The 17,642-nt window shown below is 36.8% G+C and overlaps 1 protein-coding gene across 1 annotated transcript in view; it reads left to right on the top strand.

Annotated features, from left to right (window-relative positions):
* The window catches only part of LOC136037113 (protein-glucosylgalactosylhydroxylysine glucosidase-like), a 122,063-nt gene that overhangs the window by 48,473 nt on the left and 55,948 nt on the right, over nucleotides 1-17,642 (top strand). The window contains exons 5-6 of the mRNA XM_065719584.1: nucleotides 9,140-9,242; nucleotides 11,536-11,651. Coding sequence (XP_065575656.1) covers nucleotides 9,140-9,242; nucleotides 11,536-11,651 — 219 coding nt within the window. The remainder of the gene's footprint in view (nucleotides 1-9,139; nucleotides 9,243-11,535; nucleotides 11,652-17,642) is intronic.

Below are 17,642 nucleotides of genomic sequence, written 5' to 3'. Positions count from 1 at the left end.
AAACCATAACAACTATTTCTTTGGGAATGACTTACTTCCCCAAAATCCCTGGGGGAGGGGCTGAAAGTTACAAACTTTGACCAGTGTTTACATATAGTAATGGTTATTGGGAAGTGTACAGATGTTTTCAGGGGGATTTTTTCGTTTGGGGGTCAGGTTGAGGGAAGGGGGCTATGTGGAAGGATCTTTCCTTGGAGGAATACGTTATGGGGGAAGAACAAAGGGCGCAGGATTTTCTAGCATTACTATAAAAAAAAATGAAAAAATAAACATGTAAACGTTTTTTCAATTGAAAGTAAGGAGTAGCATTGAAACTTAAAACGAACAGAGATTATTACGCATATGAGGGGTTCTAAAAATACTTTAGCATAAAGAGCAATGTATTTAGGAGGAGATAAATACCTCGCTCTTTATGCTCAAGTATTTTTAGTGATTTCAAGTATTTATTCTACGGCCTTTTTGATTCAGGGGTCATTCTTAAAGAATTGGGACAAAACTTACGATTTAGCGTCAAGAGCGAGGTATTAACGAGGATACAAACCTCCTCGTATACACAATAAAACTATAAGAATATAAAAGTTTGTTACGTAAGTTAATTCTTAAGTTACGCATATTTTTTACTAATAAAAACGTTCGTTAAAAATTAAAAGTTCTAGTTGCCTTTTTAAATAACAGAAAAATTGGAGGGCAACTAGGCCTCCTTCCCCACCCCTTATTTCTCAAAATCGTCAGATCAAAACTAAGAGAAAGCCATTCAGCCAAAGAAAGAAATATACAAATTTCATTTTAATAATTTATGTGCGGAGAGCCAAAATCAAACATGCATTAATTAAAAAACGTTCAGAAATTAAATAAAAAAAATAGTTTTTTTAACCGAAAGTAAGGAGCGACGTTAAAACTTAAAACGAACAGAAATTACTCCGTATATGAAATAGGTTGTCCCCTCCGCAATCCCTCCCTCTTTACGCTAAAGTTTGACTCTTTGCCACAATTCTACTTTTTAAACAATTAAACGCTTTAGCGTAAAGAGCGAGGGATTGCGGAGGGGACAATCCATTTCACATACGGAGTAATTTCTGTTCGTTTTAAATTTTAATGTCGCTCCCTACTTCCAGTTAAAAAAAACTAGTTTTTTTTTATTTAAAAAAAAATAGAATGACTTTAGCATTATTAACGCAGTTCATCTCATTCACGGTACGAGGACAAAAATGAAGGAATCTTTATCATCATAATATGAAAAAAACTTCGTTTTCTTAAAGAGTTAAAGAGGCTGCGTCCCAAAGTCGAACCTTAAAACGTACAGGAATTAGGAGAGGCAGTTGGGGGGCTGCCGCCCCCAAAACCCCCCGCTTTTAAAGACTCTTTTGTACAGGTTTTTTGTTGTGGGGGGCTGCCACCCCCCTAACCCCCCGCTCTTGGCTTCGGAAAGGCCCTCTTTTAATTAACAAAGAATACAAAACAGGTTCTTGTTTGCTACCCTACCCCCGCCCCCAGCTCTTAGCTTGTGTGCTCTGTGTCTGGGAAACAGTTTCAATAATTATGTTAAAATGTAAATGGAGTGGTCAACTTCATTGTTTCTAATTACTAGTTTCGGCGCAATGGTTCTCCTGTCCTCTTGTGTTTAACATTTTTCGAAGTTATTCCATTATTCATTCATTTCAATTTTTTGTTAATTAAAAGAGGGCCTTTCCGAAGCCAAGAGCGGGGGGTCAGGGGGGCGGCAGTTCCCCACAACAAAAAACCTTTACAAAAGAGTCTTTAAAAACGGGGGGTTTGGGGGGCGGCAGGGGTTTTTAAGGTTCGACTTTGGGACGCAGCCTCTTTAACTCTTTAAGAAAACAAAGTTTTTTTCATATTATTTCTGTACGTTTTTCTACAATCCATGGTGGATGTAATTTAATAATTCCTGTACTCCTCGTACAGGAATTAGGACTGCCTCTCCTAATTCCTGTACGTTTTAAGGTTCGACTTTGGGACGCAGCCTCTTTAACTCTTTAAGAAAACGAAGTTTTTTTCATATTTTGTGAAAAAAAACCGCCCGATAAGGGACTTGAACCCTTGACCTTAGGATTAAAAGTCCCACGCTCTACCGACTGAGCTAACCGGGCATGTTTGAAGTCAAAATACCTGCATTTGTATAAATATAACTTTTAAATAACTTTTAAGAATTTCAAAAATTAACATGGGCTCTTATGGGGAAATGGGTTTTTCTAAGCTAGAAAATCGGGGGGAGGGTTAAGATTTTCCGACGAAACTTTCCAGGAAAATTACTCGGAGAATTCCGCGTCGAATGAGTCTTCGTACACCCAGATCCGATGTCGGCTGTGACCTGTAGGCGTGGCAGAAAAAAAAGGGTTTCTTTCATTTTTCTCAAATAAAAATTTTACGGATTAAGACAGAATTTTTTGAAGCTTTCAGTCAGTCTCACCATGTTGAGCTGATCATTTTGATGTACTTAAATGTTGAAAAAAATAACTTTTAACAACAAAAAACTTAACATGGGCTCTTATGGGGAAATGGGGTTTTTCTAAGCTAGAAAATCGGGGGGTTAAGATTTTCCGACGAAACTTTCAAGCAAAATTACTCGGAGAATTCCGCGTCGAATGAGTCTTCGTACACCCAGATCCGATGTCGGCTCTGACCTGTAGGCGTGGCGAAAAAAAAACAAAAGGAGAACATGAACATTAAGTGGCTATGCGTGGCTTCTGGAAAACAGGGAAGGAGTTATCGGAACGAGCTGAAATTTCGCGGATAAGCTTCTGGGCCCTAGGGGACCTTAACTTGTGAATTTCAGCCCGATCAGACAACGTTAAAGGAGGGGTGGGGTTGGGGGGTCGAAACTTTCGGCCAGATTTTCCCCATGAAGGAAAAGTCGGAGGGGGATGAAATTTGGCAGGTTTCTTAGTTGGAGCTCGGGCTACGAAATTCATTCCCCCCCATCCCTCTGCGACCACTGGAACCGAAGATCGCTTAACATTGTCGTGGTTCGCCTCTTTAAAGAGGCACGAGTGTGCCTCCTTGATTATTCACACATTCAGACAAGCCAATTCAAAGTGGTATGAGTTCATTAACTGTTTCCTTTTTTGGTGGGGGGGGTTGAACATTTTTCAGAACCTAGGCGGGAAGATTGGTAATGTGTGTCATTATTTCCAATGAAAATACCCCAAAAATGATATTTATATGTGACGATATCAAAAAAAGGTATTTTCAGTCTCTATATCTATAAAAAACGATAGTGTAATACCCACCCATAGTCCAGTACTCCAGCCATAATACACTAATAGTATCATTATCAATTTGTTAATTATAAATATTCCATTTTATAAAATCTCAATATATTTATCTGAATTTTTTGCTTCTTCTGAAAGATAACTGACAATTAGAATTTTTGGAGAACTGTATTTTCCTATTAACTGTATTTGCTGTATTTGACCTGATTGTGGTGTCCCTGCTTCTACTAAGTTTAGTCCATAAAACGAATGGTGGGAGGGGTCATGTAAATGCTCCACTCCAAACCCAATATAGGTACAGCCTATGCGGGGGCACCACCTCCGTTATTGAGAATGGGTAAAAGTGGTTTAGGATCTTGACGGGCGAAATCCATTTATATACAGAGCCATATACCATACTTATGTCTTGATCTCCCAAATTCAGCAGATGAAGAAGTTCTGTGGGCTAGGGTGTCCCTTCAAAATACGTCTGTGATCATTGGGACTATATATAATCCTTCAGCCTGCTAGCTTTGTCCTCCAACCTGCTCCAGCTTGGTACCTTGAAAATTCCCTTGGTTACATTTAGTCAAATCGCTAAGTCTGCTATCACACATCATGAAGATTTCAATGTCCATCATAGCGTATAGCTTCGTAGCAAAAACACTAATAAGAAGGGGTTAGACCTATATAATCTTTCTCTTTTTATGGGCTTAAACAACTGGTTGAATTTGACTCCTGCGATGGCCCAAGTGGATCATCCTGTCTTGATCTTTTCATTACGGATCGGCCGGATTCCTTTAAGGTTGACGCTCATGTCCTAACAATTTACCACGTGGCTGTCATTGCACTTAGAAATCTTCATGTTCTGCCCCTATAAAGAATAAGTGACAAATCTGGTAGTACAAAAGAGGAGATTGGGATGGGTTCACACTTGCTTCTCAGTAATGGAGAGTTTTTCTCCTTGAATGGCCTGAGAAAACTACAGAAGAGTACCAGCAGACCGTAGTCGACAGTATAGCAAGTTACATTTCAATCAAGTGGTTCCGTGTTTGCAGCAAGGACAGAGCTTTGTTAAACATCTACTGCAAAATACCAGATCGAGAAAAGTGAAAAGCACGCAAGTGATGGCAACTCTCAAATAATGAAAAGGACAGACTGAATTTCTTAAAAGCCTGGAAAGACGCAATTAACACGATTGAGTAATGTTGGGTTCAGTACAAAAATAAATTCACTACCAAGCATAAAAATGCTTCTGATAACAGCTGGTGAGGAATCTTCAAAAAGGCTTTACCGTCATCTAAAAGAACTTCAATTCTTTCCCTAAAATTTTGACGGGAGTATAATTCAAGATCCCTCAGCAAAGATTGAAGCTCTTGCTAAGGCATTTGGTTCGATCGAAAGGCTGATATAAGTGAAGCAATAAATGAGACTTAGTCTCCAAATCTGGGTGACGACGGTAAACAAGTTTCTGTCGATGAGGTTTCCGTCGATTGGACCGACTATGTCCTTGATCGTATGCATCATGTCACTCCAAAAGTCCTTCGTAATCTCTAGTATCTTGATTTGACCGAAACCAACCTTCCTGACAGCATAGCCAACGCTGTCTTGAAGTCTTGCAGTGCCAAATTAGGTGGACTTTTGTCATCGCTTAACACACGTCTGTTTGTTTTTTTTCCTCTGGAACCTTTCAATTTGAGCCCGACCGATATGGATCTTTAGAGTCCGATACCGATAACGATATATCAGTGTCGTACCGATATGATACCGATATAATTTACCGATAAATTTTACCTTAGGACAAAAAAACCTCACCTAATGTTTAAACCCTGCATTCTCTATCAATATTCATGTTCACGTGTTTCTCTCTGGTCTATTACACATCTAAGAACAGCCTCAATAATTCAAGGTGGATTCCAAATAATCCAATAAAGATTTATTTATTAAAGATATAATAAATAAGTTCTAGTCTGGACAGTGCTTAATCAATCCAGTGCAACTGGGGCAAGTTGTAATGCAGGAAGCACGACTTTTCTGCATTTTCCCCTTTCAGAGACCTTCGTTTGCCATCACAAATTTTCCCAACTGTGCTGCAAACTCTTTTGCTTGGGACAGAAGAGGGTGGACAGCAGGGGTACTTTAGATACTGAGATACTGAGAGATACTGAGCAAGTTGTGCCAGTCTCTTGAAACGACGGCTGTTATTTTACTACCACTCTAACAGATAGCTTTTTTCCTGTCAAACAGCCTTACTCGTACCTCTACAATTGGTGATCAATATTATCTGCTGACTTTTCTTCCTCACATGTTGAAGTTGCAAGCATGTTATCAAACAGAAAATCAATCAAACTTGCTGTGCCTAGTCTCCTTTGCTTGGATACAGGGGTGCAGCTATTTCTTCTAAGTTTGTATGAGGTATTTAGAAAATGTGCTGACAAAATCGTCCAGTATGCTGAAAAATGCGAACACACAAGCTAAAGTTACAAAGTAAATAAGTAAATTTTCTAAGGATTCGGCATACGGCACCAATACCTTGGCATTCCTCCTACCCACCTTACGACACCCCCCCTCTTAGCGGTACTTCTGACTGGCTATTATGGTCTTAATTGACTGAATCCTGGATCTCTTACCCACGCAAGTCAACATTCATTAGGTAGAAATTTGTACGTTTTTGAAATCACCATACATTTCAAACATTGCTGTATCTGGTGTGTATTGACAAGCGTGAGAACAAATTTACTTTGACTTCATCTGACCCACCTCTGCTGCTCTCTCCACTATGGTCAGACTTAGCTAGTGGCTCCACCCCCAAGGACTGGACAAGAAAAATTTACCTGAGAAAATTAGGCGTCATCTTCTGGATAAGTTGCACATAAAAAAAAAGAAATCGGCTGATATCCAATGTTTTTTTTGCCGATATCAGATAATATCAACCGGCTAATATATCGGCCGGGTCCTACTTTGTACTCATAAAAATCTGCCCATGTCAGTCCTGCATCTAACCCAGATAAGCGTGGGCTCATATAGGATTGTTACCCTCGTCTCCTACATTGCGAAGACTTTGCGATACTTGAAGTCAATGACTAGAAGTTAAGCAGGGTTGTGATCTATCCCCCTTTATATGGATCATTTTCATGGACTTTGTCTTAAGGAGCACAGGAAAGGCAATGGCAGACCACGGAATCGAATGAGAAGGAAAAACTCTCTTGGGCTTAGATATCTTGATGAGCATCCTAGATGAACGTGTGAGCAAAATGAACGAACTTTTAGAGGTTTTGCGAGTTCGGGGTGTTAGAATAGGTTTAAAGACTAAACCGCTTAGGCTAGGAATTAGTAAGGAATAAGTAGGAATAAGGCTCAGGGTATTTTTCAGAGTTAAAAAGTTTGAAAGAATAGGAAGATAAGTCTACAAGCCAACCTTAAAATATTGGAATGTACAGCAATGAGAGTGGTCAAACATGGCTCGGAAGCATGGGTGCTCCGAAAAGTGGATGAAGATCTACTAGAGAAATACCCAGGTCAGGTACCAGGCTGACTGACCGTATTTCAAACATTAGGTTGGATGAAAAATGTGGTCCAATCCTACTTTCTAGGGCTATAATGAAAGAAAGGTTGAGATGGCTAGGGCATGCTCTGTGGAAGAAGGATGACAGATTGCCAAAGATAGTCCTTTTCGGCCAATCGCCTAGGGCTAAACGGAAAGCAAGTTTTCTTCGTCAGGGGTGGGAGGATGTCATAAAGAAAGATTTGAAAGAAATGGGAACTTTCTGAGAGGGCGTAAAGAGGGAGCTTTGAATTCATTGGTATGGAGAATGAGGAGGGTCAGTCGTTTTCCACATCTCTGTCCAGTCTGTTAGTGAGATGTTTGATGTAGCGTCGATGGCTATTTTCTACATGCACATAAATCTACCTCCTTCTCTTGAGTTTTCTCGCACTGTTTTCTATTATCCAACAAACAAGACAAATAAAAAGGAGCCCAGCTCGTTCCAAAATCTTGAGATCGGTACGTCGAGATCAGAGATCATTTAACGTTGCACTTTATGACGTTGTCACAAGAAGTTTCGCTGTTGACTCTTTAAAAAGAAGGTTCATCTTAAACCTCGATAAACGAACAGTACCAAATTATATATTACGTTATATCTGGTGCCACGAATTTAGGAATAAAAACAAATCAAAAAATGGTTTTGATTTTAATCGATTTAAAGTAAAAATGTGAACTGGTATATTACAACGCAATTCAAGTGGTACAAAATGTACATTAAGCTCATTAAGAAATCTTGCTTGCGTCCAGCTCGAGGTGTAATCTTCCTCTGTATAAGATAAGTGATTCACTTGAGGCCTATTCTCTCATCACTTGAGTGAGCAATTCAGAAGCTTGTTTGAGGGATTTCACTTCTAATTTTTTTCCATGCTTTACCAAAAAAAAAAAAACGATGAAAAATATTTCATTGGTCTTTGGTATCGCTCTCCAAGCATTGGATTGGTTCTTGACATTATATAATGGCAAAGACATTTCCTAATAAATAAAGATGAATGCCAAATATGACTTTAACTGCTGGGCCATTGAATATCACAATTTTTTAGAATTCAAATTGACCGTATTCATTCTTAAAAAATAATACCGAAAATGCCAACAAATCTTGGATTTTTTTTCTGTCACAAAAAGGAGATAAATAGTATTTTCTTTTGCAGCGTTCAAAAAGAAGAGCAACCTCTAATTATTAAAGAGCTGTATTTCTAAGTCTCACCACTTTTTCCTATTCTTCCCATTTTTATAAAAAAGGTTTTGGCTCAATGTAGTCCTCTTGATTAATTTCCTAAATGGGAAAGTTTACCTCTATTTAGATAACAAATTAGATAGTCTGAAAACCAATGAAAATAAGCCAGATAGAGATATTGTTGACATAATAAGCTCATCAAGAAAGTTCTATTGGCGTCTATTGGAACTAGGATAGATCAATTACATACTTGATTATAGATTGAAATCCTACTGTGATCTCTATTGATTTACTTGCCAGATGAAAACAGCTCTGTAGAAAGAGCATCGGAAGTTGTGTTCTTTCGGTCAAGCTAGATGTTTAACAGAAGGACGCACTTTCGTTATTCATTAAGTAGAGTGTTCAGGGGTTAGAACATACGTGTCAATTCCTTAAAATTATCTTTCGAAAGTAATACACCTTTCTTACTTTAATTAAAAGTGTGTATTCTGCGAGTCGGAGCGAGGTTATATTTTATAATATGAATAAGAAGTGCCCAGAAGTTTAAAAAATTGAATTGGGGTGGAGAGGCCTCGAGGTCCCCTCCCTGTTCATTCCCTGCCCCTGAGTAAAAGCTTATAACAATGATGTCTGTGAGGATGGGGAGTCGAGCCCTGGTGCTGTTGATGATTTGGATTGGAGCGAGATCAGTTGCGTGACTCTGTAAGCTCGACCAGAGTCGATACAGCTCGAAATCATACCTGAAGAAATCTAGTTGAGGTAGACAGGAAGAGTTGTGAAAGTACAAGATGGCTGGCCCCCAGCCTCCCATTGCACTTCTTGGCTGAAGGGCCATGAATGGGATATCACCATCGCCGGTAGGGATTGTAGAATCAAATAATGTATTTTTTACTACGACCCTTCAGCAACAGCTAAAATATTTCACCAGAGGCGAAAATGAAAACTTAGCTCATGAATATAGTGAAATCTATTTAGTTTCAGCCCTTTTAGGGCAGTTCTAGGCCATTTATTTGTTCAACAAGTAAACAAAATAAAGACAGTAAAATGAATATTATCAGCGAGTAAGTGTGTTTGGTGAAACTAAAGCATAGTGAATCTTTATTGTTGCTTTATTAAAGTTTTTCGGAAAAGAGACAGTTTTCAAATTAAAATAATTTATTAGAGATTTTGCACGTTGATGTATTAAACTGCTTTTTTTTTCTTTTTTTTTAGTTACCTGATAATATCGAATTCCTTGGTACAAAAACTCTAGTCATGTGTTTGGATGGAAATGAGGAAGGTGATTTTGAAGGCTCCCGGAACCAATTTCTCCAGGGTAAGTAATCTTCCTCCTTTGATAACCAATGAATATTTGCAGTATAAAAGCTACTTTTGTTTTCTCATAGGCTTAAAAATTAATCTATGTTTTTCCTTTGTTATGGCTTACACAGGCCCTCTTCTGTTATGAATTCTGACTCAGTTTCTTAGGTATTTAATAAAATGAAAAAAAGTTGATGAATTGAATTGAAATTTGCTTGATTCGATCGAAAGGCTGATATAAGTGAAGCAATAAATGAGAGTTAGTCCCATATTTGTTTCAGAAATAATGATACATAAAGTAGGGTAATGAAAACGAAGATATGAACACAGTTCTCTGAGTGTGTGTATTTTTCTGAAAATGAACTACCATGTCATTTAATGTGATAGTGTCTGGCCTAGAAAGAAAATATATAATCTACTTAAAATTAAATTTACTTTGATGTTTTTTGTGTTACCAGAGGGTATGTCATAAAAAAAATTAAACTGTAAGCCATACATGGTTTTCTTTACCTGGGAAGACAGGAAGAAGAAAAAATGCTTGGGAATTTGATTAGGAAGGGCCCAGAAATTCAAGAAAGTTTGAAGTGTCAGGGGAGTTGTAGCCAAATTACCCCCTGCCTTTAACCCTAAATAAATCAAAGACTATTTATCATAAAACCTTGTATATGAGACCTGAAGGGCAAAAGCTCCCCACATATTGCGGAACTTATTTTTTCATTTTAAATAATTATACTTTATTTTGAACAGAAATTGCACTAAATGGGGTGTTCTGTGCTTTACCGTGCAAAAGTTATTATTTTATTCAAAGTCTTGATTAAGGGGACAGTTGCCTCCTCAAATTTAGGGCAAACTTTGCCACGTTTGTTAAAAAAATACATTTTCTTCAACTGAAAGTAAAAGGCGACACATTGAAAATCATAACGAAAGTAAATTATTCCGTATATGAGGAGGCTAGTCCATCCTCAACCGTTAGCTCTTTGACCTTTGTCACAAACTGTAAAATCTAGCGTAAAGAGCAAAGGATTGAGGAGAGGGTGGTTCCCATCATATACGGAATAATTAATGTTTGTTTCAAGTTTTAATGTCACTCTTTAGTTTTATTCGTGAATAACTTGTTTTTTATTTAATGAAGACATAAAATTAACATTGATTGTATTGCTTTGGTCCTATGAATTTGCTATAGTTCCTTATAATTTCATTCTCTCCTTTCTACAGATGAGGATCAAAGAATTTTCTAGTCTCATACTTTTTCCTCTGAAGTAATATTTGAGAAAGGGTCTAGAATGTCCAAATTTGATTGATTGCAGATAATAATGCACCTAAAGGGAAAGCAGTCTTGGTAGATAAGGTTGGATATTTGTCAAAAATAGACACATTTCAATCAGTATATCAAATCAGTCAAACCAAGCATACCGAAGCTAAGTCAATATTTTCACATGATATGTTGTGTTTTTAAAACTTGTTATTTAATCTTTCTTTCTTTTTATGATAAACCACAAATAAAAAGAACACAACGTCTTTTTTTGTTTATTTGATCTGGACCTTATTACCGAAAAAATTTAAGGACCAAGTTGTAATCAAAACTATTTAATATAACATGTTATAATATAGGCGTAATTCAGTAACATATATTTTACATCCGTGGAATATTATACAAGTATTTAATATTGTTTACTACGACCATAGCTTTTTTTCATTTCAACTTTCATTTGTCATCAAAGGTTTCAGTTTTTTTGTGGATTGCTTTATCAAATGACTGTTAGTTTTGTATTAAATTCTTATGTAAATTTTGCTACTAACACAATAAGAAAATGTATTAATCACAGAATGTGTTTCTTCTGAGTATTTTACCTTCTTTTGCAGGGAGGATTGTTTAATTCAAAAACTAAGTTAACTGTAAAATTATGGTGTCTGGGGTACATGAGCAGTTTCTGTGTAAAATTCGATTTGTAATTCACAAGTAAAAATATTTTCATTATTTTTGATGTTGTCATTTTAAATTAGAGCAATATTTTCCATGTTTGCCCACTTGAAAGCTTGCTTTCCAGCATGCTTTCCATCGCTTTCCATCATTTAAAAAATGATTTTAAATATGCTGCTACGACCTAAAGTTGCAAGACATCAGGAAAATTTTAAAAAGATAAATAACTTTGATAGCAATTGAACTTTAAGAAAATATTTATTACATTGACTAATGCTTTTAAATAGGGTAACAACTTTTCGTAACTTTTAATATGTAATTTTCACTCTTCTCTTTGTATCTAGTTTTTTTTTCCTTCCATGTAAATGACATTTCATATTATTTATAGTGTTGGAAATGTTGGATAATGGAGAAGATGAAAGGCTTTTCGATGATCATGTTTCTGAATGGGCTAGAATTTGGATGTCTGGAAGGATTGAAATCCAAGGAAATAACCTTGAACTGGTACTTTCCCATCATTTTCTGTTTCTGAGTATGATTGTGTGTTTATTACATTATCTGCAGTCTAGCATCAAGACAGATCATACGCAGCGCAATAACAATGCCGAAGTAAAAAGCGACGTGGGCAAAAGTTTTTTTTTTGTTTTTCTTTTGCTTTTAGACCAGGGCATTTCATACGGGAGGAGTTGTTGCAGATACTTTGAAAAAGTTTCATTCGATTAGAAATCGAAAGGGCAAGCGCCCTTTTTAATTGTCGAAAGTCATTGGAGGACAACCAGCCCCTCCCACACACCCCACATTTCTCCAAACGCATCCAATCAAAATTTTGAGATAGTCATCTTATTCATCGTTGTTGAAAGGTCCAGAAATTATGTCTTTGAAGATAACAACAGCCGCTCCACCCCACAGGCCTAAGGAAAAGGGTTGTAAGATATGTCCCGAGGGCATATAGTGTTTTAGTGAAAAGGGTGATCATATAAACATCGGGATGGGCTCACTGGATTAGAAATCAGAAGTTCTAATGCCCTTTTAAGAGTCAAAATGATCAGGAGGCATCTACCCCCCCACGTTGTATTTTCCTCAAATGTATTCGAAGAAATTTTAAGATTGCCAGTTGTTCAAAAATAGTCGAAAGAGCCAACCCCCAGAGCCTGGGGGTGAGGGTTATAAGTTATGCCCCGGGGATATATGAGGTTGAACTCCTTCCATTACCCGGGGTTATGGAAGGAGTGGTTGTGTGACCTTTAGAGGAGGCTTATTTGATTGTAAATGTATAGTTCTAGTTCACTTTTAAGAGTCAAACACTTTGACAGCCTCTTTTCACAAAACGTGTTCGTTCGAAATTGTGAAATAGCTGCTATGTAATCAATAAACCAAAGACCATATAACAATGTCTTCAGGATGGACACGAGCCCTCAGAGCCCAGGGGCAAGGATTCTAAGTTATGTCCCGGTACATGTAAGGTTTTTATGGAACGGGTGGCCGCACAAACTTTGGATCGTATGGGACTAATTGATTGGAAGTTGGAAGTTTTAGCGAGCTTTTTGAGAGTCAAAAGTAAATGAAGGGCAATCAGTCTCCCCCCAACAATCCTATCATTCTCCAAAACACACCCGATCGAAATTCTTAGAGACTTTTTTGTTCAATATTGTTGAAAGGTCGAGTAATTATGTCTTTTGGAACTGCCAACTTTCCCAAAGTCCTCAAAGCAAGGGATGTAATTTAGACAGTTCGTTCATTGTTTACTTATAATATATTATTGAAAACGTATGCATATTTGAAATTCATTTTCCAAGAAGACGAAGGGGATTGAGGGGAACCTTTAAGAGAATCTTGAGGGGAGTGTTGAACTGAATCAAAACACGTAATGTGTATACGCATTGTCAAAAGGGCGCAAGTAAGGAATGACTGAGTATACGAGCTTGGAACTTAGGAACTTAGGGATATTGTCAAAAAAACAATATTTCCATGCTACTAATATTACTACAAATACCACCATTATTACTACCACGCTACTTCATTTACAATATTGATGAGGAATTTAAACTAAATAAAAAGACGCTAAGTGCATCCACATTTTCAAAAGAGTGCATCTCAAGAATTGATTTGTGTATTAAGTTGGAGCTTTCAGAGAACGCTTAAAGGGGAAGATCATCTGACCAAAGGGTAATATGTGCATACTACTGCTAATGCTATTATCACTGCAACATTCACTACTACCACTACTACTTCTATTGCAACTATTTGTAAGGCAAAGAGCACTGAGATGAAAATTTTAATAGGTATATGTGTATACAGGTTATTAGAAGGACATATCAGCAATGTACTAGCAATGGCTAATTGTATTAAGTTGGAACTTCCAAGAATTGATGAGAGGGATGTTCTAGTGACCAAAGGCAATATGCTAATACCAATGCTGCTACTAGTACTACCGTTATTACTATTAATACTACTACTAGTAAAATTAATAATACTACTGTGACTGCTATTACAGCTATGTCTAAGGGTATGAAGATAAAATTTTAAAGGAATTTTGAACAGGAACATGAATTGATTGACAACTCGCCGTCTGTAGACGGGTTGTCAAATGGGCGTATCAGCAATATCTTAAGAACAATCTGGTGTGTGAAGTTTAAAGTAACAGGGATTGTTGTTGGGGATTTTTAACTAACCAAAAGTAAATATTTGTATCCTAGTGCTACTCTTTCTACTCATACTACTATTAATGATACTATTATCTCTACTTCCATTGTTACTACGTTAACCAAAATGGCTATCTCAAAATTTCGATTTGATATGTTAGGAGAAATGGTCGGCGGGGGGGGTGTTACTTGCCCTCCAATTACTTTTTACTATTAAAAAAGGCACTATCCTTTTCAATTTCTAATGGAATGAGCCCTTTTCGAAGTTTCTGCAATAACTCCTTCGATACTAAGTACCCTGGTCTAAAACCAAAAAAAAAAATAATAATAATAATAATACGTTGTTCCCATATCGCTTTTTACTTAGGCAGTGCTATTGTGCTGCCTATGATACCTTATAAGCCCCCAGGGCATAACTTATAATTCTTGCCCTGAGGGCTGTGTGTGGTTTGTCATCCTATAATACATAATTTCTGGACCTTTTAATTGCGTTCAACAAAATGGCTATGTGTTTGGGAAAATGGTGATTAACGAGGAGGGGTTAGTTGCCCTTCAATAGCTTTTGACTATTGAAAAGGGCACTAGCCCTTTCAGTTTCACATCGAACGAGCTCTTTTCAAAGTTTCTACGACAACAAATGGCTATCTAAGAATTTCTGTCAGATACAATTCGGGAAAATACGAGGTCTGTGTGTGTGGGGGGAGGAATATCCATCCTCTGATCACTCTGAATCTTAAAAAGAGCACTAGAACGGCAGATTATCATTCAAATGAGCCCCCTCCGAAGTTTATACGATTACCCTTTCTATATATACCTTATATTCCCCCAGGGCATAACTTACAATCCCTGCCCTGAGGAGTCTGAGGGGCGATTTCATCCTCAAAGACATACTTTACAGACCTTTCAACTATGTTGAAAAAAAAATGGCTGTCTCAAAATTTTGATTGCCCTCCAGTCACTTTCGATTATTAAGAAGGGCACTAGCCCTTTCAATTTCCAATCGAATTAGCCATTTTCAAAGTTTCTACGACAATCAATTGCCAATTCAAAATTTTTATCAGATGTATTTTGGGAACATACGAGTTGCAGGGGGGTATCCACCCTCCCATCACCCTGAATCTCAAAAAGCTCACTAAAACTTCTGATTAGCAATACATTGAGTCCCTTCCGAATTTTATAAGATCATACTTTCTACATAAACCTTATATGCCCCCAGGCCATAACTTAAAACCCTTGCCCTGAGGGCTCTGGGGGTGTCATTCTCAAAGACATAATTTCCGGACCTTTGAACTACGTTGGACAAAATGTCTATCTCAAAATTTTGATTGGATGTGTTTAGGGAAATGGTGGGCGTGGAAGGAGTGTTAGTTGCTCTCTAATCACTTTGGACTATTAAAAAAGGCTCAAGCCCTTCCAATTTCCAGTCAAATGAACAATCTTCGAAGTTTCTACGACAACTCCTTCAGTACGAAGCACCCTGGTCTAAAAGAAAAAAAAATAAATAAATAACACATTTTGCCCACATCGCTTTTTACTTAGGCAATGCTATTAAGCTGCCTGTGAAAACAGAAAATACATAAATACTTTTTTTTTCCTTGAAAAAGACTTTGTGCAATAAAAAACGAACAGAATAGAATCAAAAAACTTTTCCACAGAGTAAGTTTTTCAAAGAAAAGTAAAGAGCTCCGTTAAGCCAAAAACGAGCAGAAATAAAAATCAAATAATCTTCCAAGCGTAGAACTGCCACAAACCATTATCAAACAGTAAATGAAACTCAAAACAAACAGAAATTACAATAAATAGCTGAGTCAAACTCAAAACGGGCTAAAATTAACATGAGTAGGGCTAATAACCCCCTTTCCTTCTCAAGATCAGAACATATTTTATTCTTTACTGAAGACAAAATACATTTGAAAGGTTTTATTTTTTTACTTAAATAAATAAAAAATTATTAAAGCCTTAATGAAGCAATATCAGTACATGTACATTAAACTGACAATCTGTGGTCTTTTTTTTCTTTTTTTTTTTAGTAAAGTGTAAAATATGTTCTGTTCTTGAGAAGGCATGTGGGTTGTCAACCCTACTTTTGTTAATTTTTGCTTGTTTTGGCTCAAAACTTTTGGGTTTGGCTTGGTTATTTATCGTATTTTATATTTTACCATATTTTAAACTACATTGTTAGAGCTATTTCAAGTTCCTTCAAATAGTCATCTTACTTTAAGACATATGTCCCAGATCTCTATACTAGCCTTCCTCGATTGATTGGTCTAAACTCTTTTACAGTATTTAATTTGACTTCCAAGATGCATAGAGAATTTATGCTGTGACAATAATTCTCCAGGCCATAACCTACACACATTCTATAGAATTTATGACGGAACATTAATCCGACAGAAGAAATAAAATATCGTACCTTAATAATTTTGAAGCGCTGGTGCATGATTCTTCCAAGAAAAACAATTAAAAAGGAGGCCTCTAGTGCCTCTTTTAACCGTAGCAATCCAAAAAGCCCGTGTAAATAGCCTGCAGCATTTGTATTGGTATTGTGTGCATTGAAAGTGCGCCTAAAAACTAGGGAAAATGTATTGCACCTAATTCATTTAATTTTCAGCGGGAAAAGGTTAAAGCAAACGCAGGCAAATGCAGTGGATTTTATAGCAAAAATATTGAAAAGGGCACTCCTAGTGCCTCCTTGAACCGTAACAGTTTAGAAAACCCGTATAATAGCCTACACTGTTTGTATTGGCATTGTGTATATTGAAAGAGCATCTGAAAACTAGGGGGGAATGTACGTAATTGATTTAATTTTCAGCAAGAAATAGGTTTAAGCAAGCGCAGGTAAACGCAGTGAATTTACTAGCAAAACGATTGAAAGGACACTTCTTGTACCTCCTTGAACCGTAATAGTTTAGAACACCCACATAAATAGGCTACACCATTCGTATTGGCATTGTGTGTTTTGAAAGAGCACCTGAAAACTAGGGGGAAATTTACGTAATTGGTTTAATTTTCAGCGAGAAGAAGGTCAAAACAAACGCAGGCAAAGGCAGTGGATTGTCTAGCAAAATAATTGAAAAGGACACTTCTAATGCCTCCTCGAACCGTAACAGTTTAGAAAACCTGTATAAATAGCCTACGCTATTTGTATTGGCATTGTGTGCATTGAAAGAGCACGTGAAAACTAAGGGGAAATGTACACAATTGGTTTAATTTTCAGCGAGAAAAAAGTTGAAGCAAACGTAGGTAAACGCAATGGATTTTCTAGCAAAACGATCGAAAAGGACACTTCTAGTGCCTCCTTAAACCGAAATAGTTTAGAAAGCCCATATAAATAGCCTACAGTATTTGTATTGGCATTTTGTGCATTGAAAGTGCACCTGGAAACTAGAGAAACTGTAATTTTGGTCGTAAAGTTGTAATTTTTTCCCTTTTCTTTTATTTATAATAATTTTGTTGGTAAGGAAAAGTACAAATAAAAATATGCTCAAAATGTAGCCCAAAGAAACATATAGGGACACTTAAATAAACACTGAAGTACTCAAAACCATAATAAAATACCTTCCCCCCCCCATCAAAGGCGAGATCGTTTGTATTTATGCCCTGTAAGTCTTTTTATTTAACTTTGAATTGCTACTTAGAACTTCGAAAGGAAATTAACTGTTGAATAAGTAGGATTTCGGGAGAAACAATTGAATAACTCAGGATACAATTCTTTCCATTAGAAAGGATTAACATAACAATGCCCAGAAATAACAATGGAGGAAATCAAATTTTTTATTTTCAAACCTGTGAAATAAACTTGAACAATTTTTTCTCTATCTTTGTCAATCCTTTACAATATGAAAAAAAAAAA

The sequence above is a fragment of the Artemia franciscana genome, chromosome 16 (genome assembly GCF_032884065.1).
Source record: "Artemia franciscana chromosome 16, ASM3288406v1, whole genome shotgun sequence".
NCBI lineage: Eukaryota > Metazoa > Arthropoda > Branchiopoda > Anostraca > Artemiidae > Artemia > Artemia franciscana.
Note: the sequence above shows the minus strand (reverse complement) of the source record. Positions and strands in the feature narration are given on the sequence as shown.